The 25,889-nt window shown below is 39.2% G+C and overlaps 1 protein-coding gene across 1 annotated transcript; it reads left to right on the top strand.

Annotated features, from left to right (window-relative positions):
• Nucleotides 1–10,367: 10,367 nt before the first annotated feature.
• trhrb (thyrotropin-releasing hormone receptor b) lies at nt 10,368–16,565 on the top strand. Its single transcript, XM_037793887.1, has 2 exons — nt 10,368–11,520; nt 14,808–16,565. Exons 1-2 carry the CDS (start codon nt 10,735–10,737, stop codon nt 15,231–15,233), a joined length of 1,212 nt encoding a protein of 403 aa, XP_037649815.1. The 5' UTR covers nt 10,368–10,734; the 3' UTR covers nt 15,234–16,565.
• Nucleotides 16,566–25,889: the final 9,324 nt, after the last annotated feature.

Below are 25,889 nucleotides of genomic sequence, written 5' to 3'. Positions count from 1 at the left end.
GTCAAAAAGTAAAGCTGTGACATGTGAATACGCTGTTATGTTAATTAAGAGAACTTAATGATGTCAGGTTATGAGACCAGACTTAATGCTGAAATGTGCAACTTTCCACATTTTTGACCTCAAACTACACATTGGAATATTTATCTATAAATGACTGTTATGTCATCCAACACTGTACAAGCTCAGAAAATACTTCACTACAAGTAAAAGTCCAATAAAACTCAAACCTTAAAACCTTAAAGGTCCAGTGTGTAGGATCTGGCGACATCTAGCAGTGAGGTTGCAGATTGCAACCAACTGAAGCCTCTCCCGAGTGCCAAGCATGTTGGAGAGCCACGGTGGCCGACGCAAAAAAGCAAATGTCCCTCTATAGAGCCATTTGGATCAGAGCCAGTGAGTAAAGTGTGTGTGTGTGTACGAGGGAAGTGAGTGGTGAAGCAAGAGAGAGAGACTAAGTAGATTATATGATTTCTTTGTGTTATCAATCTTGTAAATTTCATTGCATATGTATTGAGATTGACATGAGCCTTGTATTTACATTGTCATCTCGTGAAAAAATAATGTAAACATTTGAATGTGACCTTTCTTTTCTTTCTAGCAGAGTATAGAAAGTGTCTAAAACAACACAACGAGTTCACTGTGCTTCACCATCTCAACAGAATACAGCAGCAACCATCGGAGCAAATGTGTTGATTTGTCTCTTGGCAGCTCTTCAAACTTTACTTTGTGGACCACTTGAGCGTTTCAGGGAGAAAATTGGAGAGCATCCAGGTTTTAAAAAACTGACACTTAGTATTTATTAGTACAACTGTAGACATGATGGCTTGTTGTAAAGTGGGAGCCCTGAAGTCAAGAGACAATATCACTACAAGGTCAATTTAGTAGCTCTTTCATTATCACATAATCATATTGTTCAAATTGTTCAATTGCCTTGATACACTTGTAAAATTATAAAATTACAACTTCTAAATTCGACACAATAACTACCTTACTGTAAGTGAATACATATATATATATATATATATATATATATATATAGCATTTTTTTTAATGCTAAATGCAGTACCTGTGAGGGTTCCTGGACAATATTTTGTGTTGTTAATTGATTTCCAATAATAAATATATAAATACATTTGCTTAAAGCAAGCAAATTTGTCCACTCCCATGTTGACAAGAGTGTTAAATACTTGACAAATCTCCCTTTAAAGGTCCCATATCGTGCTCATTTTCAGGTTCTTACTTGTATTTTGTGTTTCTACGAGAACATGTTTACATGCAGTAATGTTAAAAAAAAACATTATTTTCATCGTACTGTCTGCCTGAATATACCTGTATTCATACTCTGTCTGAAACGCTCCGTTTTAGTGCATTTCAACAGAATTGCGTTGCTAGGCAACAGTTTGGTCCATGTTTACTTCTTGTCAGCTGATGTTATTTACATACACTGCAACAGGAAACAAACTGGGACACATTTAGAATGTTTACGTTTACAACCGTGTAATGGTCTAAATATTGTATATTTGTAACATCACAAATGGACAGAAATCCTAACAGCTTGTTTCAAACGCACAATTTCTGAATACGGGCTGTGTGTGTTTCTCCGTATATTGAGCGTTTTGATAGTTTAACAGTATTTTTATAGCACTTAAACCTGCTTTATAATATAAAAGACATGAACATCTCACTTTTTCACAATATGGGACCTTTAAGGTTCATGTTCAACAGATAAAAAATGTTCAATTAATTTGCGATTATCGCGATTAATCATGGACAATCATGCAATTAATCATGATTAAATATTTGAATCGATTGACAGCCTGAGTAGAGACCCAAAACACAAGTAAAAATGAGCATGGTATATCCCCTTTAAAAAAGCAAATGAGGCATAATCTAATGCTAACTTTTGATGAATTTAGGAGAAATCTACAGACGCAAATAGATAAAGTGTTTTTACTTAAACATCTAAATGTGTATTTTGGATGTTTGTTTTTTTCTACTAGTGTGAAAGAAGACTAGAATGTTTTGGAAGTAAAATAGCCCAAACTGTTTTTGCCTGTAATGTTTTGCTTTCAATTTTATGAATTATGAATGTGATGCACTGTCACACCTGGAAGCCGCCTTGAACAAACTGAACAATCTGCTGTTATTGTGAACACAATCAAGCTTCCCAGATGTCGGTGCAGCGACCGTTGGCGCGTGTCGATATACGGGAATGCCCTGCAAGACTGAGAGGAAACAGGTGGTGGGTGATGAAGAAGACAGAGAGCTGTCTTATGAACAGGAGTGATGCTTTCTGTCATCGGGAGGTTATGGACCGGACCCCACAGTGTACTTATCATTAATAGAGGGAGGTCAGGGTCGGAGCAGAGGGGCAGCTGGTTTATGACCGACCTTGAGTCATGACTCTGTAGTATGTGAGGCTGTTGACAGCCGTATGGGTCTCGGTCGACTCAGACTGACTTCCTTTAAAATGACCTGCCACCGTCTCAGTAAATCAGAGCGGCCAAAGGTCACTTAATGTGGTAAAGTACTGTTGTGCTTCGGGTGAGTTATTACGTATCACAGTAACTGTCTGGAGAAATGCAAAAGCAATCTTTTTCTTACAAGAAATAATTATTTTTTGATTTACTGAACAATACAGGAGGAAGCTTGTGCGGTGTGCACATTGTGTAACAGCAGCATAACTCAAAGGAACCGACACATTTTATGGTTTATAGCTCTTTGGGAAGAGATACAAGCACGCTGATATATATGTTATGGGCATAAATGGTGCACAATATCATCAGGCTCGGTCTATCCATATTCATGAAGTACCTGCACAGGATATCATAATCTTTTATGGTGTTTTTATTGTCAGACCTGAGCAGTACTTGAGTTGACTGTTAGTGAAACATGGCACTGACTGTTTTTGTTATTGTCGGAGGCAAAGGTCTGTGGACGGGGGCATCATCAGGTCCTCCAGCTCCACAGTGACGGTGTTCCCCCTGCTGGCTTCATGTTGAGATCAGGCACAGCTTCATCTGCACATTTCTCTCCTCTTGTTTCTTCCCCTCTTTCTAAATATTACGGAAGCCCTGAAAGGCAAGCAAGAACTTTTTTTTTCCTGGTGATCCAATTTCTGAGTCTGATCTAAATTATATTTCTCTCAGATTTTTCCAAGTTCCTTTTTTTCCTGCGAGAAAACAAGTGAAAAAAATTATTTTGGGCTGATTTTTTTAAAGAGTTTTTGTTGTTGTAATACTTATTCCGATCACCAGAGTACTCCACTACCCCATGTTCTAAGTAGGACTAAGCATTCAGGTTTTCTTCCCGGGTGGGATTTAATTTCTCCATGCACTCTAAACACAAGCTATGTACAGACCGTTTCAACGGCATTTCATTGCTAGGCAACAGATTGTGTCCATGTTTACTTCCTGTCAGTCTATGTCATACACATACACTATAACAGGAAATAAACTGTGACACATTTGTAATGTATACATTTACAACTGTAACATTTTTCTATATTGTCTGCTAGCCAGTTATATAGCATTACTGTCATGTCTTTCTTTTGCCTAGAAATGTATTTTAATCGGCGCTAATTTATTTAATTTGTAACACTTACCATTGCATTTACTGTAATCTTTGAGTTCAAATTCAGTATAGCTAATGCTAACGGCAAATTAGCGCCTAGTCCTATTTAGAACATGGGGTGGTGATGCACTCTGGTGGTCGAAATCAGTATTACAACAACAAACCCTTAAAGGTCCCGTATTTTAAAAAGTGAGATTTTCAGGTCTTTTACATTATAAAGGTATTAATTATAATTATGAAGTGCTTTAAAAATACTGTTAAACTATCAAAAAGTTCAATATACGGAGAAATACACACAGCTCGTATTCAGAATTTGCACGTTTGAAACATTTCTATTCATTTGTGATGTCACAAATATACAATATTTAGACCATTACACGGTTGTAAACGTAAACATTCTAAATGTGTCCCAGTTTATTTCCTGTTGCAGTGGATGTAAATAACATCAGCTGACAGGAAGTAAACATGGACCCAAACTGTTGCCTAGCAACACAATTCCGTTGTAATTCCATGAAATGCGCTAAAACGGAGTGTTTCAGACAGAGGGTAAATACAGGTATATTCAGGCAGTTACAGTACAAGGAAAATAATGTGTTTTTTTAACATTACAGCATGTAAACATGTTCTAGTAGAAACACAAAATACAAGTATGAACCTGAAAATGAGCATATGGGACCTTTTAAAAAAAAAAAAGAGGCAAAGAAAAAAGTAAATTAGAAAACTCAGCCTAAAAAAAAAGAAACCCCCAAGTAACTTAAAAAAAATCAGCCTGAAATTTTTTTCCAACTGTTTCACAGAAAAAAAAGAAGAAATTAATTATCCTGGCAAAACATTTTTTTTTTTTTTTTACCTTTTCTTCAGTCATAAACACAGGAGAGAAAATAATTTAGATCAGAATTAGAAAACAGATCACTAGAAAAAAAATTCTTGCTTGCCTTTCAGTGCTTCTGTAAAATATACATCTGACAGAAACTAAATGAAACACCACTAGAACACCTGCGTGACAGATTTGGGGAGTGCAAACACAAATGGTCTAGTTTCTGGAGGTTTGATTCATACTAGTGACTCATGATAAATGGCCCTCTGCTGCCTTCTTGTTTTTACATTTTCTATCACAAGTCCTCCAGTTAAGTGTGACACTAATTCACTGGAGTATCCCTTTAAGATATGGCACTGTTTAATATATTAACAGTAGAAATACACAGAATAACTAGAAGAAAGGAGTCAGGTCAGATATGTGTAGCTGGTAAATATAGCTGACTACACCACCTGGATGCTTGTGGAACTTTTTAGCTATTTCAGTCTGAAATGTTTTTTCACTTTGTAAGTATACTAATTATGTGGCCTAAAACAAAAGAAAAAGGGCAATAAGTCTCAGTCAATTCAACTTAGTGTAAAGATTTTCTACAGAACAAAAAGGTGCAAGGTGAAGCTATATAATATGTACCATATTGTATGTGTCAAACATAATGCTCAATTTCTAAATATTTTTTAAAATTACAAAATGTGCTACGCATTTGCGGTTCCTCGTTCAGCCCAGTCGCACAGCAGTTTGTGAAGTCACGAAATTGAATTTATTGATTAGTGTACATAGACACAAATTTCACATCTTTTTCGTGATGGTCAGCACAAAATCTATGTAATCCACGTAATTGTGAGCTGAGAAGTATAAAGAGCGGCAAACGCCACATATGGAGGAGGTCGGTGCAGATGGGTGGGTCAAGAAACTTAGGACTTTCTCCCAGGAGACCGGCGTTCGTGTCCCGTGTGAAACCACAAGTAAAAGTTGATTTATTTGTCATGTAACTTCCGTACTTAAGTTACGGCACTTCTGGTATTATTTTAACCCAAACCATGTTTTTTTTCCTAAACCTAACTAAGTAGTTTGTTGCCCAAGTCTAACCAAGTCTCTAAACTAAGTAGTCTTATTTTGAAAAGACTGGAGCAGAAATTGGCATGTGCATGACGTGTTGCTGGACATTCATAGGAAAAAGCTAGAAAAACACGTTGTTGAAAGTCGTACTGTCACGAAAAAAAAGGGGAATTTGTGTCTATGTATATGAATCAAATAGATTAAATTTCGTGACTATTTCACAAACTTTGAGACTGTGTTGAACTGTTCCATAAGTTCACCCCTTAAAGCTAGGGTTGGTAATATTGAGAAACGAGCAAGAGTACACTATATTTAAAAAAATGATCCAGCAGAAAAACCCAGCCCAGTATTGCCATGTCTTTACCAATGAAAGCAGCCAGCAGCAGGAGCTCCAAATGTCACTAACTCTAGAGAGAAAGTCTCCAAGTCGGCAAAGCTGACGGTCCGTCCCTTCAGGCCTCCCTCCAAAGACACTCCCCCAACATATCATAATGAGTGTGAACAGTGAACATGGCTGTTGTTAGTACTCACAACTGTCAAGCTAGCAGCTTGTGGAAGACTCCGGTGACGAGCAATGCGTGCACGAGCAGAGTGCGTGCAGGTGGGTAGTTAGACAGGCAGACAGCCCGTCCAATCATTTAATTCGGGGCCAATTGAAATGATTGGACAGGCTTATTACATATTCCTGCGACAGCCACAGATACCAGATTTTTTTCCTTTTTTTGTCAGATCATTTGACTTATTGATCGGTGTTGGGATGTATTAAGATTTTAGTTTTGAACAGCACTACCAACCCTACCTTTAAAGGGACTGTTTGTAACTTCTTACATGTATAAATCATTGCGGGTCAGGTCGGTGTCCCATGCTCGCTCGTGTGTGGCTACGCTGTTCAGACAAGACTCCAAACACAAACTACACGGAAGCACCAGAGTCTCTGCTGTACTCTGCTCCTCTGCCTTCCTTCACTCACACACCGTGCTCGTTCTCGCTCTTTCGCTCCACTCTCATGTGTCTTGTGAAGTGACGGGGCTCCGCAGAGAGAAACGTTATCGTCTCCGACCAAAACTCCGGTGTCTCCTCTGTTCCCTCCGGCCGCGGTCGGGAGGCTGAAGCAGGAAAAGCCAACACTAGGATCAGCAGTGATTCATGGAGAGACCTTCGTCTGGTCAGCTAACATTACTGCCAAGCAGCTGAAATATAGAGTGATATTGAGGTTTTAGCTGACGTGTGTCGCCTCACTGTTTTGAGCGATGCTCGTTCATGTCTATATAGAGCGAGCACAAGCGCGAGCACGAGCAACAGGACGCTGACTTTCGTTGACTTAACGGCCACAGATGTCGCTGTTAACAAGCAATTTCTGGTTCTTACAAACAGTCCCTTTAATACAAACTGAAATATAGTGAGTTTTATTTTTACTAATTACTTTTCAAATCTTGTTATTTGTCTGCATGTCCTAATGTTTTTTTTTTATCGTGTTTATTGGTTTTCAGTTTTAAAGATAAGTTCAAGGCAAATAATATGTTTGTGTTTGAAAGAGCAAAAAGTCAAATAAATAACTGGCAGAGGATTAAAAACAAATAGAACACGAGTTCCTCCCGTTTTAAGTGCCGTACGACGTCTCTTAACCCTGACATGGCACTGGGAGGTTGTGGGTTCCTCCAGTTTAGCAGAGCTATAGTCTGTATGCTAACAACATTATAAAGGTTGAGATCTAGTAATTAGCTCTTCCTAATGTTATTTTAAGAGCAAACACATCATCTCTAAAATGACACCATGTGTTTATGGAGCTGCTCTCTTCATAATGAAATCCCATTACATCTGGACTTGTTATTGATTTATTATTGATCTGAATGGGGATGCAGGTCTTTCATCATCCCTCTCTTCTCTATACTGCTCTTTGCCTAAATAAGGGGAAATGTTTTTTTGGATTTATGGAATGAACGTCAGAAATATAAATGTAGGATTAAGTGAATAAAGTAATAGAAGTGTCTCAGTTTAGGTGCTGGTCAGGTGTGTCCTTTGGGTGGCAGTAAAACTCTTCCACTTATTCTCTTCAGCTGTTTTTTCTCTCTTTGCCACTGCTGCTACCATTTGAATAATGTAATCAAGCAGAGATGTTTGAACAGGAACTGTATACGATGGCACTGTCGAACTGTATATGTAAAACAATAACAATGGGTACAGATTTTTTATCATAAATATGTGAACAGTATTTGCAGAAAGCCTGTTCTGAGGACATGATGGAAGCTTTTCACTCTGTATATTTATACATAACCAAGTGATAAAAGGCTGGCAGATGGTTAAAGGCTTCATTTGTGCCATTTTTACAAGTTGTCATGAAAACGGCTTCTTAAATCCACATTAATATTAACCTTTCTGCTCTAAAGTGAGGACAGTAGACTCTTAATTAGAATCAAGTTAGGAAAAAAAAACGTAAAATTCTGCTGCTAATAAACAAATCAGCCTAATTAATCACAGCAGATTTGTATATATAACTTCACCCAGGATGGAAAAAGCCCACGAACAAATATGCACACAGAGGAAACTGAGCTAAAACGGACTCTTTCTTCATAGCTGAGAGATAATGGGAATCATGGGAGAAAGTGGGGGGGCGTCGTTATTATGTAATTCCCCATCGTCCCGGTCCACCTGTTGCTCGGGATGGACGGCTAGCAGCTTCAGTGCTCGCAGCACAATCGTGTGAATAAAGTGTGAGCATGTGTGTGTGTGTGTGTGTGTGTTGGCGTGATCGTCAGCACTCTCAGCTCAGTTCTTGGAGAATGAGCACAGTTGGTGTGGAGGAGAGTTTCCCACCTCCACACTGTTGTGCAGAGAACAGGCAACTGCAGATTCCCATGTTGTTGGACAGCACGGCAGCTAATACAGGTCACTGCAGATCTGTCTTTTTGTGCTTTTCATGTTGGCGGCACTATAAGAGTGCTGGTTTATTTTTCAGCTTCAAGGCCTCACAGAAAAAAAATATTACACTGAAGCAGCTTCCTACTCCAGTGAAACAAGTTGGTGCAGCAGCATAGCAGGCAGTGCTGATACATGCAGCTCAAACTCTAATTAATACTTTAATTAATGTCAGTACGGCTCACATTTTAGCAGCTCAATGTTGCTTTTAGTGCATTATGTATCAGGACAATTTTCTTTAGTAGTGTTAAAGGGACTGTGTGAGGCGACACACGTCAGCTAAAACCACAATATCACTCTATATCTCAGCTGCTTGGCAGTAATGTTAGCTGACCAGACGAAGGTCTCTCGATGAATCAATGCTGATCCTAGTGTTGGCTTTTCCTGCTTCAGCCTCCCGACCGCGGCCGGAGGGAACAGGGGAGACAATAACGTTTCTCGCTGTGGAGCTCCGTCACTTCACAAGACACGGGAAACCTCTGTTGGTCTGGAGGAGCTGCAGCAGTTATTTCTGCCGACTTCTTACCAAGTGCATAAAGGTGCTGCAAAGTAAGAGTTATCATAAAGACGTGTATGACGTGTGTCGGATCTGATGGTGAAAAGTGGACAGAAGGTGTAGTATATACGACTGAAAGTGTGAAACAATCAAATGCAAAAACAAATGGACAATTCACACATAACTCTCCACTGTTCATGAGTCTTTCTTCGTGGAATCTATACCCTCTTTGTTATCTTAATCAGGGCTAGAGCTAACACTGAGGTCATGGTTATTTTATAGGCTGATCCCAGTTTTTTTAGGCTCCATATGTTTTAATTGGACTACATTTGACTCGATTACTTTGGATAACACGGGTTCCATATTTTTCCAGCAGAATATAGTATTATCTTCATATAGGAAGTTCAACTTTAAAGGAAAAGTGTGTAGAATTTTAGGGGATCTATAGGCAGAAATGGAATATAATATTAATCAGTCTGTTTTTTTTAGTGTATAATCACCTGAAACTGAGAATCGTTGTGTATTCGTTACCTAAGAATGAGTCGTTTATACTTTATCTACACAGGGAGCGGGTCCTCTTCACAGAGCCGACCGCCATGTTTCTACAGTAGCCCAGAACGGACAAACCAAACACTGGCTCTAGATAGGGTCATTCACATTTTCTTGTTGGCCACTGTAGTTCTCCTACACGCTTAGTACACGGGAGAAGTTTCAGTTGGTTGCAATCTGCAACCTCACCGCTCCCACCACTCCAGATCCTACACACTGCACCTTTAATGAAACTATAAACATTTAAAAGAATAATGAAATACAAACACTTTCTATTTTGTGTCTGGTCAAAAAACTCCATGATCATAATTACAACTGGGAAGAAGAAAAAAAAAGTTATTTCTAGTGATGATGTGGACATTTTGCTTAAAGACACGTCAGCGTTTTCTTCCTAGATTGATGCCAAGAATTCATCCATAAAACTGTTACTTGGAAATATGCTGTAGAACAATTAAAAATATATATTTTACTTAATTATTTAGGATTATGTAATGACAAATGAAATCCTGCAAAAGAGTGTGTACAGGCTACTCCACCATCTTCCCCCCAAAAAAGCATCCTTTTAAGTTAGATTCTAAATGAGAAAGTGTGTAGCTTCACCTAAAGGTACGCAACTATTAATCAGCTCCATCTCTCAGAGACTGCAGTTCATTCCATAATGCTGCTTATACTATATTAAAGTGGCAGCCTGTTGAGCTGAGCTGCTCATGAGAGGTTAAACTGACCTCTAAAAACGCACAAATCTGAGTACTGATTCTCAAGTTAAAATTGCTTTGAAGATGCAGATCAACAGTCCAAAGACGACCTCCATCAATATACTAATCATATCAGACTATAACAGAAACTCACAAATCTGTTGTAACATGTTGGCATTGGAGCAGCTGTGTTGATGGGGGGGGGGGGGGGTCTGGTGTCTAAAATATGATGATGGGCTAATCCCCTCGCATGCGTAATGACAGCTCCTGCCAAGAGCGAGGCTCAAAACCAACCCGCCATCTGCCCACCTGGACACTCAGACGCAGTTAGTTTCTGACGAGCACAACGAGCTGAACGCGTCGCTTTTTACGCACAACACGAGCGAGGAGATAACAGCAGAGTCCGAGCAGCTCTCTGTCACATTATGATGGTTTGACGTTCACACGACTGGGTGACACTTTGAGCTTTTTTCTGAGAACGATATATCCACTTTCCCCCGGACCTGCAGAGCTGACTGATCTCTCTTCCGTCGCGCGTAAAAGCGGTTTGGTGCGTAAAGGACAGAAGGACACAAAACAAAACCCGCTGAAAAGTCTCGTTTTTCTGTGATATTTGAGCTGAAAACATCAAGATGGAAAACTTTACAACAGCAGCTCCGGAGCTGAACCACACGTTGGGCTTTTGGACGGACTACAGCATCCAGTACAAAGTGATAAGTAGTTTGCTGCTTTTGGTGATTTGCGCTTTAGGAATCGTCGGTAACGTGATGGTGATCCTGGTGGTGCTCACTACCAAACACATGAGGACTCCCACTAACTGCTACCTGGTGAGTCTGGCGGTGGCGGACCTGATGGTGCTGACTGCGGCGGGTTTACCGTCCATCACGGACAGCATCTTCGGCTCCTGGGTGTTCGGCCACTACGGCTGTCTCTGCATCACCTACTTCCAGTACCTGGGCATCAACGCGTCCTCGTGCTCAATCACAGCCTTTACCATCGAGAGGTACATTGCCATCTGCCATCCGATCAAAGCTCAGTTCCTGTGCACGCTGTCCAGAGCCAAGAAGATCATCCTGGTCGTCTGGGCTTTCACCTGTCTGTACTGCGTCATGTGGTTCTACCTGTCGGACCTCCAGGAGCAGGTGTACGACAACGTCACCATCATGGCGTGCGGCTACAGAGTGCCCAGGAGGTTTTATCTGCCCATCTACTTCTTTGACTTCGGGGTGTTCTTCGTGCTGCCGCTGTTGCTCTCCGCCGTCCTGTACGGACTCATCGGCCGGATCCTCTTCCTCAACCCGCTGCCCTCAGACACCAAAGACAAGAAGAAGAACGGACACAACAACAACACCAACAACAAGAAGACCAGCTGCAAGAACTCCCGACACTCCAGCTCCACCGCGACCTCCCGCAGACAGGTGGGTGTGTGCGGGTCAGTGTGAGCCGGGAGAGGATGGCACGGCACGACACGGCACGGTTACTTATCTTAAAATCATCTGCTGATGATGTGCATCTAACTACATTGACTCAAGTACTGCACTTAAGTACATATATGTGGTACTGGAACATTATTTGAGTATTTAGGAGTTATATAGTCTAGTTTCTCGACAATTAAGATTTTAAGCAAAACATATTAAAAAAATCAGTCAAAAAAAATGAAGATTATTACAAAATAAATGTACATAAAATACTGCTCCAACTACAACAGTAAAATACTGCTCACACATGAATGCATCACTAATATTGCATTAATATGGTATAAAAGTATAAAAAAATGTCTGCATAGATTATTTTTACTTTTGATACTTTAAGTACATTTTGCTGATTATACTTGTGTATTTTTACTAAACAGTTTCGATTTAGGATTTTTACTTGTAATGGAGTATTTTTTACAGTGTGGAAATTACATCAATTTAAATGCATAATCTGAATACTTATTCCACCTCTCTAAATGATAAAAAAAAAAAACTTAACTAATTTACAAACTAACTAACTAAATAAATAGTCTTGAGAAAAAGATCAGTAAAGGCAGAACAATTCAACAAAAAATGCCACAACATAGAAGAAAATCATAAAGAAAAAAATCTGCAATCTGCAATAAACAAGTGGCATTGAATCACCGAGATTACAAAAAATAATGAACAAATAAGCAAATAAATAAATAAATTAGTGCTGCAGCTTCTTTTATTGATTAGTCTGCCGATTATGTTCTCGATTTATTGATTAACCTTTGGGTCCATAAGATGTCAAAGTCAGGAGCGTGAAATAGACAGTACAGGCTGATACATGCAGACCAGTGTAAACCAGTGCAGGCAGTGTGGATGCACTGGGGCTAACAGGCCCTCCAACAATGTGTTATTGATTTAATTAACTTCCTTGAAAATGCAACAGTACCCTTGGAAGAACTCACATGAAGCAAGTAGTGGTGCCATTTGTTATGCTATCATGTTTTAAAAAAAAAAAAAATCTATATCAATCTATAGCAAAATATGCTTATTCTACATAAACCATAAAAAGAACTATTCAATTGAATAAATTGAAATTAAATCATTTCTTATTTTATTTACTATTTTTGTCATATACAGATATGCAATGATGATTGCTGGGTAATATGTATTGCCCAGTGTTGTCCAATGTCAAGTCTTTAATCGATCAGGTGACAAGACGATACGTTATATGGTATCTAATTTAAAAGGCCCATATCATGCTCATTTTCAGGTTTATACTTATATTTTGTGTTTCTACTAGAACACGTTTTCAAAAAACACATTATTTTCCTAATACTGTCTGCCTGAATATGCCTGTATTTACCCTCTGTCTTAAATGTTCCGTTTTAGTGCATTTCAATGGAATTGCAACGGAATTGCATTGCTAGGCAACAGTTTGGGTCCATGTTTACTGCCTGTCAGCTGATGTTATTTACATCCACTGCAACAGGAAATAAACTGGGACATATATAGAATGTTTATGTTTAAAACCGAGTAATGGTTTAAATATTGTATATTTGTGACATCACAAATGGACAGAAATCCTAACGGCTTGTTTCAAACGCACAATTTCTGAATACGGGCTGTGTGTATTTCTCCGTATATTGAGTGTTTTGATAATTTAACAGTATTTATAAAGCACTTGAACCTGCTTTATAATGTAAAAGACCTGAAAATCTCACTCTTTTTACAATATGGGACCTTTAAGCCAACATCTGTCCAGTCTGACAAGCTGCTCACATCTGCAAGCCAAGCGAGCAGCCATGCCTTTTAAACATAAAAGGGACAGTGAGTGTGTGCGCTTCATAGTAGCTAGGAAAAAAAAGAGCAAATATTCCCATTTGAGAAGCCGCAACCATTAAATCTTTGGCATTTCTGCTTAAAAAAATAAATATCTTAAATGTGCTAAATTTGATATCCAGAGCATTAATATATCAGCAAACAGCTATTTGCAATGTAAAGATAAAGGTCTAGTGTCTACCTGAGCAGAGAATGAAGTCTTTCTCCCTCTGTGTGTGTGTGTTGTAATCCGAGCTTCTCCGTGCTTTGTCGACATAGTGCTTTTAGTGCGTGTGAGCGTGCGCCACTGGCTAGCTCATGGACGCCACTCTGCACTGCTCTCATACAGCGGTTACAGCTGATATTGTAGCAAAAGCATAGCATCCACCCTCCGGTCCCCCACCACCTCTAGGTAAACACTGTTAGCTCTGTCAGCACTTTTGCCATTGTTTGCACTGTTAGCGTTGTTAGCACAGTTAGCTGGGAGACACTGGCTCGCCGTCGCCATGTTGAGAGGCAATAGAAATGCTCCCAATCCCATATTTAGCACCTTGAACAATATATATATTTTAACAATATAATATATATATAATGTATGTATATAATATATACAATGGGATAGTAGCTAAGCAGTTGTTACATTTGCAGTTTCCTTGTAGTTTGGGTGAACTGCTCCTTTAACAACTGAGATTACAAATGGCCAGAACTTCCTCATCGTCAAAAAAATTAATTGGCTATTTATAGATGTCTGTGAACTCAAAATCACAAAGAGAAAGAACTGAATGTGTCAGAAAATCTTTGAAGGTCCCATATCGTTAAAAGTGAGATTTTTATGCTTTTTATATTATAAAGCAGTTTTAAGTGATATATAAATCCTGTGAAAGTATCAAAACACTCAATCCATGGAGAAATACACACAGCCCGTATTCAGTAACTTTGCGTATAATACAAACGTTAGGATTTCTGTCTATTTGTGATGTCACAAATCTACAATATTTAGACCATTTCACAGTTTTAAACATAAACATTCTAAATGTGTCCCAGTTTATTTCCTGTTGCAGTGTATGTGAATGACATCAGCTGACAGGAAGTAAACATGGACCCAAACTGTTTCCTAGCAACGCAATTCCGTTGCAATTCCGTTGAAATGCACTAAAACGGAGCGTTTCAGACAGAGGGTAAATACAGGTATATTCAGACAGACGGTATGAGAAAAATAATGTGTTTTTTGAACATGAAAGCATGTAAACATGTTCTAGTAGAAACCCAAAATACAAGCATGAACCTGAAAATGAGCATGATATAGGACCTTTAAAAGCTTGCTTGTATTTGTATTTACTTGTTAAGAGCTCAACAGTATTGATTTGGCCACCACAGACTCCTCTGGGAGTTTCATTGCAGCAGCAGTTATCATATTTCTCCGTGTTTCCCCGCTACAGGTGACTAAGATGCTGGCTGTGGTGGTGATCCTGTTCGCCACGCTCTGGATGCCGTACCGCACTCTGGTGGTGGTAAACTCCTTCCTGGACCCGGCCTACCTGGACAGCTGGTTCCTGCTCTTCTGCCGGATCTGCATCTACCTCAACAGCGCCATCAACCCGGTCATCTACAACGCCATGTCTCAGAAGTTCCGTGCCGCTTTCCGCAAGATCTGCCGCTGCGGGAGGAAAGGCTCGGATAAACCCGCCGCCTACAGCGTGGCCCTCACGTACAGCGCAGTCAAGGACACATCGATGGTGGAGAGCACCGACCACTTCACGACCGAGCTGGAGGAGCTCACCGTCACGGATGAGCTGCTGTCCGACCAGAAGACGATGTTCCTGGACCCTTGTGCGTACACGAAGGTGGATTTCAGCGACGCCTGAGAGTTTGTCTGAGGCCAGACGGTTGATTCTAAGGGGTCAGTCGAGTTTGAAAATGTTGCTTAATGAAGTCTGTTAAGAGGGAATATTGTTTCCTGAGTGGCTGCTGACCTTTCTAAAGCCAGGCCGCTTTGGCTTGAGATGTAAACACAGATTACAGCCATTGATGCGTGATGACAGTCTTTGATCCATAAAGCCCCGAATGATCCCGGACATTGTAAAGCAACAAACATCGACTGATAAGCATTCTCTTATTGCATAGCTGTTATCTTATCTTGGACCTACCCACGCAATATACTGTGTATGAGTCAACAAAACATGATGTGAACAAAAACACCATTCCCACTTCAGATATATGGTGTTGTGCACACAATCCAGACCGGTACAGACTCATCTGGGATCCTTAAAGCTGCACAGGGCAGCGTGGCACACCAGCATAGACATATACTGCCAATACCCAGAAATCCTGCAAACTGCCCTCAACACAGTCAACCAAAACAGCTGGTCAGTGATGCTTTAATACCAAAGGACACCAAAGAGATGGTGGAAGCAAACAGAATAACGTCAACAAGTCCGGCTCAGGAGAGGGGAAATCATTCATTATGTTCTGATTCAGTGATATTCAGGATGGCTCGTTTTCCTCAGCTTCACACAGACTTTGGGATTTAGGCTGAGAAAAAGAGTATTTTCACACCAAAATAAAACCCCTCACCCTGTGCAGCTTTAATAACCGTATGCTATCCTGCCCCCCCCTGATGCTTTCAGGGCAAGCAGCCCATTAATGGGTGAGTCACGACTGAACCTTCGCGGACATAACAGGCTCTATTTTTATTGTGAAGGATGCGCACACGGCCTCGAGGCACTATGTGAAAACCGAGACGGACTGTGTCGAGTCTGTTCCAGAGGCCGTGGTTCAGTCTTTAGAAAAATCTCTGGATGGTTTGTTGAGTTTTTTTCCTCTGCAAAGTGTTGACAGAGCAAATGTACACAAAGCACTTTGTTACTTAAATTCAAAAAGTGCCATAATGAAGTTAATTATGTTGTTACAGCTCCCACAGCATCATCCTGTCTCTTATAAGGCATACTTTATAATGGGTTTATGAGTTGTCACTAATAACTTTATATATAGTCAACAACATATTATAATGCTTTACAGAATAGTTCATAACTAGGGCTGTCAATCGATTCAAATAATAAATCGTGATTAATCTCGTGATTATCCATAGCTAATTGTGATTATTCGCAAATTAATTTCAAATTTTTTAAATGTTCAAAATGTACCTTAAAGGGAGATTTCTCAAGTATTTAATACTCTTATCAACATGGGAGTGGGCAAATATGGTTGTTTTATGCAAATGTATGCATATATTTATTATTGGAAATCAATTAACAACACAAAACAATGACAGATATTGTCCAGAAACCCTCACAGGTACTGCATTTAGCATAAAAAATATGCTGAAATCATAACATGGCAAACTGCAGCCCAACAGGCAACAACAGCTGTCAGTGTGTCAGTGTGCTGACTTGACTATGACTTTCCCCAAACTGCATGTGATTATCATAAAGTGGGCATGTCTGTAAAGGGGAGACTCGTGGGTACCCATAGAACCCATTTACATTCACATATGTGGAGGTCAGAGGTAAAGGGACCCCTTTGACAATGGCCATGCCAGTTTTTCCTCACCAAAATTTAGCGTAAGTTTGGATGCTAAGCTATTTAGCCTCCTTCCCGACAAGCTAGTATGACATGGTTACCATGGTACCAAGGGATTCCTTATATTTTTCTAGTTTCATATGATACCAGTATCTTCACTGTAGCTTTAAAACTGAGCCCACTAGAACCTAAAGTTTGCAAGTTGCGTTAATGTGTTAAAGAAATCAGCGGCGTTAAAACAAATTTGCGTTAACGCGTTATAATGACGTTAACTTTGACAGCCCTAGTTTATACTTTGTCACTAATGGCTTTATTTATAGGCAAAAAAACATAATAATCTTTAAAAATTAGTAAGAACAATCTCTGGGTTGCCAGGTGTAACTTTGGTTCTCCAGCATAACTTGATTTGACTTTTTATGTAACTTAAGACTTTCATATAATCAAACCGTTTTATGTATCTGAATTCAGTAATTAATCATTCCTATATAGCGTTTTTCATTGTTAATGGCCGAGTTACATATCTCTACGCGCAAGAGATTCACAGGAAGTGATGGGTGTATGTAATCTTTCGTCATGGTTCGTAATTTTATTTTATTGATATCAGCCGGGAAAAGCAACCTTGTAGGTGGGATTAAGAATGGGGACATCATTTTCCTGTGCCAAACGACAGAATCTCTCCAAAACAAGAAAGGCACTGCAGGTGTAGATGAGATGGACGTTACTAGGTCTTAAACATACTATAACTTTTTGATAAATAAGACAAACATTAAGTTAACTGTTCCTAGCAATGGCAACGAGTCACTACTAACCGGCTAGAGCAAAAATAACCCATCCTTCCAAACAAATAATCAAGTGAACATGACGACCCTCCGTTAAATAGTTCGGCCACTTTCTAACAGGAAAAGGGCGACAGAGAATCTACAACAAAATCCTTCTATTAACAATTTATTAATATTTACAACTTCAATTATTAATTTAGTGAAATAAACCTTTAAAGACAAACTTCACTGGCCTCTGGTTGAAAGGTTCACCTGTAATCACACTCACCGATGATGTCACAGTGTACTGACACAGTACACTGTGACATCACTGCAGCGAGGTGCTTTCACTGCTGTTAACGGCTTCATTTCTAAAGTAAAAAAGTCACGACCCTTTATCAATGACTTGCTGATTTTTCTAATAGTCAATAGTCACACAGTTATTATGTTAACAAACTGTGAAGACATTTTCATACAGCCTTAGCTACAACTTATAAACCCTTTATAAAATAAGCCTTATTAGACAATGGTACCTCCTTTCCTATTGAATTATTAGTCTATGATTCATTCATAGATATCAAAAAAGTTTTAACGTGGACATATCATGAAAAACTCACTTTGTCAGTGCTTGTGCACATACATCTGAGTATCTGGAGTTCCTACCAACCCACAAACTGTGAAATAAGACAAACCAGTCAGTTGTTTTTTGTGAGCTGTCTAGATCAGAAAACATGTGATTCAACAAGCCATTCAAATTTGACTCCCCTTCCTATGTCACATGCAGCCTCATTAGAATATACCGCCCACAGCTTGAGAACAAGCCAATCAGAGCGTGAATACAGGTCTATTCAGACGGACAGTATGAGACAAATAATGTGTTTTTTGAACATTAAAGCATGTAAACATGTTCTAGTAGAAACCAAAAATACGAGTATGAACCTGAAAATGAGCACGATATGTCCCCTTTAATTTTTTTGTTTGAGCAGCAGCAGTGGTTGTAAACTTCGGCGCTTTACACCATAACAGACGGTATATAGTGTTACAGAGATTTAGTGTAACATAAAGAACATGTTGATATATATTTCAGCTGCAGCACTACAAGTTCCATCAGTGTTCAAGTTAAAGCAAAGTGAAGTGAATGTCTTTGGTCCGTGTATAGTATCATATGTGAACTGTGGATTCAACAAACCATCGCTTTCTGCTCGTCGAGTTGTGAACGGCGTCAGTGAGCCGGTGAACGTGGCTGGATGGACACGCTGATGTTTCAACACGCTGATGTTGTGCGGCGGCGTTTTTCTGCCAGATCAGTGGCTGTTTATGAATTTCTGAGCGCAGTCTGCCACACGGCGGGGGAATGTAATTGGGCAGCAGCAGCAGCAGACACAGCAGAGCAAGACGAAGCTCTCGCTCTGGATCAGTGGTTTCATTCATTACTGTGTGTGGAAAATGTGTTATAACAGCTAAAGCTTCTGTTTAATGATTGTACCAATGCTGTAAAATGCCTTGAGTATCAGTAGATTCACGCACTCGTGAATGTTCCCTGTGTATTTAAAGTGATTGTTATGTATGGTAACTCTTCTGTTTGCCAAGAGAAGTTATCTGTATATTTTTATGCCACTTCTTGCTTTTGTTATTGCCCATTAAAACATAAATATTATTTTGTGATGTACAATTTGGAAGCTGCTGCCTTGATCCTGCTTTTTTTTTAGAATAATGTGATCCAGTCAGTATGTTTGATGGTTATCTAGAAATTGCTAATTTGTACATTTTATCTTTATGTTCTAAATAAAGTTGTTTCTGGAATTAGAGTAGATGATTTTTACGCCTTTTCTTTTAATTTCCTTTCGCTCTTTGGAGTACAGAAAAGCACATTTAGGGCTGTCAACCTCTCTTTTTCATTAGAAATTAAACTGATGACTTCCAAGATGTTTTAGACATCTATTTCAATCAACTGTTCCTCCAACCACTAACCACCCACAGTGAGCAGGACTGGGCATTAGTCACAGGACAGGAGGGAGAAGATTTAAAAGGACAACTCCAAAATTCGTGAAATTCAATGTCTTTCTTGGACATTCAGTGGATAAAAAAAACTCCTGGCTGCTGACAAGACCCAAAAAAATAACAATGCATATTAAAGTGAGACTACGCAAATGAAGAATTAACACATTCTTCCTCTTTCAAATCAAAAGTTCAATTCATAAGCAATAAATCACACCCGTGCTCAAATCAACCGTCTGCTGCTACAGCATTTCGCAATCTCTATGACAAGTATGTTGATTAATGTTAACTAACTTTCTCTAAATATATTTATTTAACTGACATTACTGAGTCACTTGTAACCACAGTGACTGACCGCTGTGCAAAAGTTACATAGTCTCACTTTAAAGAACTTTAAAGCAACACAATAATGCGAAATACTTGCCTGTGAATATTATATGTCTAGGGCTTTTATTGTGAAAGGTAAGGATGTAAGGAGTGGATTTGGTCTAGGCTGCATTTGTCAAGTTTGAAGTAATAAAGTTTGCCGTCCTGGTTCAAACTATGCAGCGTCCATGTTGTTGTTTCATAAATATAGCCGCAACTCAACCTGTTCCGCACAACGTGATTGGTTGAAATGAAAAACGACTCGTTCTGAAAAAAAAAGTACGCTGCTTTTTCAATGTGTGATATTCGCATTCTGTGTGAACAAAATCAACGGTTCAAAAAAAATATTGATGTGCGAATTAATCGCACAAAAAAACGCTGCTCATTGTAGGATTTTCCGGCCCGCAACTTTACCGTTTTTGTTCACTCCCGAAGCTCTCATCAGCCTTCTTTCCATCAGCAGGCAGCTGTTTTCAGCAAATAAAGCTCTGATAATCCCACAGTACACTACCTACCCAGCACTAAACAGCAGACAAAGACAAAGTTAGCGACTAGCTGGTGAACATAGGGCTCAACAATAAGGATTGCCCGATTACCCGGGGCATGTAAAATGCCACGTCGGGCATGTAAATCTAGCAACTCACTTGCCCAACGGGCAAAATTAATCATAGAACCTCCTGCGTGACAAACTAGTTTGACATGATCCGTACCGATGGATTGCTGAGGTTTTCTAGTTTCATACGAACCCTCTACATCCTCCGAAAGATCGATTGCATTAATGACTTAAAGAAATTAGTGCCGTTAAAGTGAATTTGCATTAACGCGTTATTATCACTTTAACTTTGACAGCCCTAATCTACTGTATTTACATCCTTACACTGTGAACACTGTGTATGACTTGATTAAAGATGTGATTATTTTTAGATTTATTCCACAAAGATCAACAAATCATATTCATGTATTGTTTTGTTGACAGACAGCTCCTTTGACAGAATGGAAATTTAATGACGTTTAGTATGTAAATGTGTCAAACCACAGCTCCCATCAAATCCATCACTTTAAATTAAACACAACAACAACACTCATTTGCATTCAAATGGACCCCCTTCCTTACATTTACCATAAGAGAATAAGTGAAGACATAAACATTGCGCTTCTCACCAATACATGTAATTTCTGTTACCATATCAACCGAGTCTCATCTAATATAAACTCCGCCTGGGAGCAGTTCCAGTTAACTGCTAATTTACTGCCATCGCCAGGAACTAAAGTGCGTGAGTGGAATCTCAAAAGGCTTCATACAATTTCTCTGGAGTGTAAATAATGCTGTGAGGCAAGCACCCCCCCCCCCCCTTCCCCCCTTACCTGTATGCACATGTTGGTCTGCTGTTGGCTCCAGAGTCAGAGGTTGACAATGGCTATAAAACACCTCAGAAAGAAGACGGAGAGACAGAAACCTTTAGCCAGCTCCCTGATGGGTTTCCTTTAGGTTAACTAAACCCAATTCAGCTTAAAGCTCCCATATCATGCTCATTTTCAGGTTCATACTTGTATTTTGTGTTTCTTCTAGAACATGTTTACATGCTTAAATGTTAAAAAAAGCTTTATTTTCCTCATACTGTCTGCCTGAATATACCTGTATTTACCCTCTGTCTAAAACGCTCCGTTTTAGTGCATTTCAGTGGAATTGCAACAGAATTGCAACAGAATTGCGTTGCCAGGCAACAGCTTGGGTCCATGTTTACTTCCTGTCAGCTGATGTTATTTACATACTCTGCAACAGGACATAAACTGGGACACATTTCGAATATTTACGTTTAAAACTGTGTAATGTTCTAAATATTGTATATTTGTGACATCACAAATGGACAGAAATCCTGACGGCTTGTTTCAAACACACAATTTCTGAATACGGGCTGTGTGTATTTCTCCGTATATTGAGCATTTTGATAGTTTAACAGTATTTATAAAGCACTTAAACCCGCTTTATAATATGAAAGACATGAAAATCTCACTTTTTACAATATGGGACCTTTAAACTAAACATTAAAGCAGCAGTAGGAAGGAGTGGAGCAAATGTGATCAGAAAAAGTTATTTTTATAAAACGGTCACTATACCCTGACAGTAGTTCATGAGACAGGTAACCTGAAAAAAATCATGTTCCTCTGTGTCCTCCGGTGTTCCTAACGGCATCTGCAAGATTTCCCACACCGGAGGAAAACAACCAATCAGATCCGAGCTGGAGCCTTGCTGTCTCTGAGCAGCTGTCAATCACTCACAAACTCCGATCAAACGGTCAAACTAGGCAGCGCTGATCAAATATGAATCAATATTCTGTTACTGTAATGTCTATTTTTCTCTTAAAATGTTCTCAGAAACATCTTGTAGTGTACTGTTTAGCTGTAAAATTAGAAAGTTTGTGACACAGCAGCCATGTTGAGATCAGTTGAGGAAATACCAAGCACTGCCCACCAGCTAGAGCCCAGCCAATAGGAACACTCTCTCTCTCTCTGAAATAACCTGTGATTGGTCAAAGTCTCCCGTCACGGGCTAGATGTTCTAAAGCCTGAAAACAGAGCCATGAGGAGGTGCAGAAGTCTAGTTTTCTCTCAGAACACTTGAATTACAATATGCTGAAAGGTTATTATGGAATTTTTGCCCAATGATGCCAAAATATACTGACTACTGCCACTTTAATAAGTGGTACTATTACCAAATATTTTGGTTAAGAGCACTACTTAAAGAAACTCAAACTTCATCAACACAAAAAAAACATTATAAAAGACACAGCTGTGCCACCAACACTGTTTGATTGACAGGTGATTTCTGGCAATTGCAGAGCAGAAACACCACAGCAATTATCCATTAACTACAAGCACAAAATTAAAAAAAAAAAAAAAAAAGTAGATTACCACTTAAAATTATGTTCATTTATGACAGGCTATAATTAGCAGACAGTCTGCGGGATGCAGATGAATCCCATTACTGCTAAATAACAGTACATCCTCGCTATAATATGAAGTAGTCTCAATTTATCTTAATCAAGTGTCAAAACAGAAAAAAAGTGCAAAGGAGGAAGTGATGAAGAGAGAGTAAAGTTGAATGAAAGAGAAAACGAGGGAGGATGAGCAGAGAGATGATGCAGAGAAGGTACAGATAAGAAACTTTCTGGCTCATTAACTCTGAAATAAAAGTGTTTCAGCATAATAAAGAGGGTGGGTGGGGGGGGGTTGTAATGCTCGTTATGACACCCTGGACAGGGACAGCAACAAAGACGAGGGGTGGTGTAATTACAGCTCTCCTGCAACCAGAGAGCAGCCGCAGCTTTTATGAATAATTACACGTGGAAGAAAACGCGAGTGGCTGTTGGAAGAGGAGTCACTTTTCCTAAAGTACAGTTTTTCATTTCATCCAGCTGCAGTGATGAAACCAGCTGCTGTAAAACCCTCAACCCAGGAGTTATGTGGCCGTATATTTCAAGGATAGGACTGGTAATATTCTGTATTTTTAATATGCCATCAAATCCCGTGAAAAGACCAAAAACGACAATTCATTTATTTAAAGTATTGTCTGTGTCCAGTGATCCCGACTGACTTGACTGTCTTTCAGAGGCTCTAGCAGGTTCAATTTTAGAGCTAGAGTGAAGATACTGGTATCATATGAAACTAGAAAAACCTCAGAAACCCATTGGCACCTTGTGATACTAGCCTGTCGGGGAGGAAAAACTGGCATGGACATTTTCAAAGGGGTCCCTTGACCTCAAGATATGTGAATGAAAATGGTTTCTATGGATACCAACAAGTCTTCCTTTACAGACATGCCTAAAAAATGGTGTATTTGAATATTTCTGCATACTGGGGTCACTAAACAGTCTTGAATTACATAAATTGTGTATCACTGTAAAGCTGAGACTCTTGTGGATCCAATGAGCCCAACTGTATTCATGTCTGATGATGTTAGTCCCCATAGGAGACATTTCATTAAAGTGAGTTTTTTTAAACTTGACTTCACTGTATAAAATGACCTGCGGTGACCTCTGGGATAATCACAGCCTCATGAAACTTTAATGTCACAAACTACAGACCTAGAGCATTCAGAGGATGGACGGCTTTCCTATGTGGATTGACGATAAGGGGGTATCTGAGCAGTTTCCAGGGAACAGAAGTGCTCGCCATCCAATCGCCGAAAAATGCAATTCTTGCAAAAATCTCCAAATGTCAAAAGATTTTGACACCAAATCACAGCATGGCTTTTTCTATGGTGTTCCTCAAGGTCTTGGTGTCTTCATGTGGTATTTTGGAGGGATTATTGATAATTTTTTATCAATTCTCAAGTGGTTAAAAAATGGCTAAATTTAGCACCAAATCTGTGGAACAAATGGTATCAACCTAAAAATTGCTGCAACTACTTATGAGACATAATAGAGCATGGGGATGACCATCATATACTTCTATCATAATGTTCTAAACACTCTCACCATTTATTTTAATGTTTATTTTTGATTTATGACTAGAACAACAACACCACAATGAGCTGCATCTCAAACTAATCTTCAGGTTTCCAGCTTTCAGATTATGTACACCACTTCTATGTGACGTCTACTGTTGACCTGCTATCTCCCCTTAAAGACCCCCTGTACGCCCTAAGAAAGACTAAAACAGGTCTATTGTGGGTCTCAGAGGGATTTATACTGTTATATAACATCACAATGAGCCACACTGTGTGACATGTTCCTTCATTATGATGAATGCAGGCACTGGAGTTCATTTTGAGTCCGTCATACATTCATCCTCCTGTTGCCATACATACACAACACTGCCCTAAATGTGTTGTAATCCACAGATGAAAATAGTCCCTTGCAAACCTGGGGACCTATTTATTTTTCTAAAAACTACAGTTCCCATCTTTTTTTTTAGGGGATTAAGTTTTAAGACAGACTAATACCTGGTAGGTTTTGGTCTTTTCAGATCAGAGATTTGTTGACAATAAGAAAAATATAGAATATCATCAGCCTTATCCTTTAAAGCTGCTCTAATCAATATTTTTATATTAAAGGGGACATACTTAATAATATTACTGTCTGTCTGAATATACCTGTATTCACCCTCTGTCTGAAAAGCTCAGTTTTAGCGCCTGTCTCTTTAAGAAAAAGCCCAGTCTGCTCTGATTGGCTTGTGAGAAAAATATGGTGCACCTCTGCAAAGGTAGTTGTCAAGCTGTGGGCGGTTTATTCTAATGATGCTGCATGTGACATAAGAAGGGGAGCCAAATCTGAATGGCTTGTTGAATCACATGTTTTCTGATCTAGACAGCCCACGAAAAACTGACTGGGTTGTCTTATTTCACAGTTTGTGGATTGGTAGGAACTCCAGATACCCAGATGTATGAGCACAAGCACTGATAAAGGGAGTTTTTCATGATATGTCCCCTTTAACAATGGATCAAAAGACTATGTGTAATGTGGCAGGGGCCGCTATAGACAAATTGACAAATGGATGATAAACTTCTTCAGAAGCTTTTTTTTTTTTTTTTTAGGGCTGTCAATCAATTAAAATATTTAATCGAGATTAATCGCATGATTGTCTATAGTTAATTAGATTAACTGCAAATTAATCGTACATTTTTTATCTGTTCAAAATGTACCTTAAAGGGAGTTTTGAGTATTTAATACTCTTATCAACATCGGAGTGGGCCAATGTGCTGCTTTATACAAATGTATGTTTATATTTATTATTAGAAATCAATTAACAACACAAAACAATAACAGATATTGTCTTTACATGTACTGCATTTAGCATAAAAAATATGCTCAAATCAACCCCTTTGAAAATAGCCATTCCAGTTTTTCTTGCTGAGCCCGCTACAACCTTAATGCAAGT

The sequence above is a fragment of the Sebastes umbrosus genome, chromosome 15 (assembly GCF_015220745.1).
Source record: "Sebastes umbrosus isolate fSebUmb1 chromosome 15, fSebUmb1.pri, whole genome shotgun sequence".
Lineage (NCBI taxonomy): Eukaryota > Metazoa > Chordata > Actinopteri > Perciformes > Sebastidae > Sebastes > Sebastes umbrosus.
Note: the sequence above shows the minus strand (reverse complement) of the source record. Positions and strands in the feature narration are given on the sequence as shown.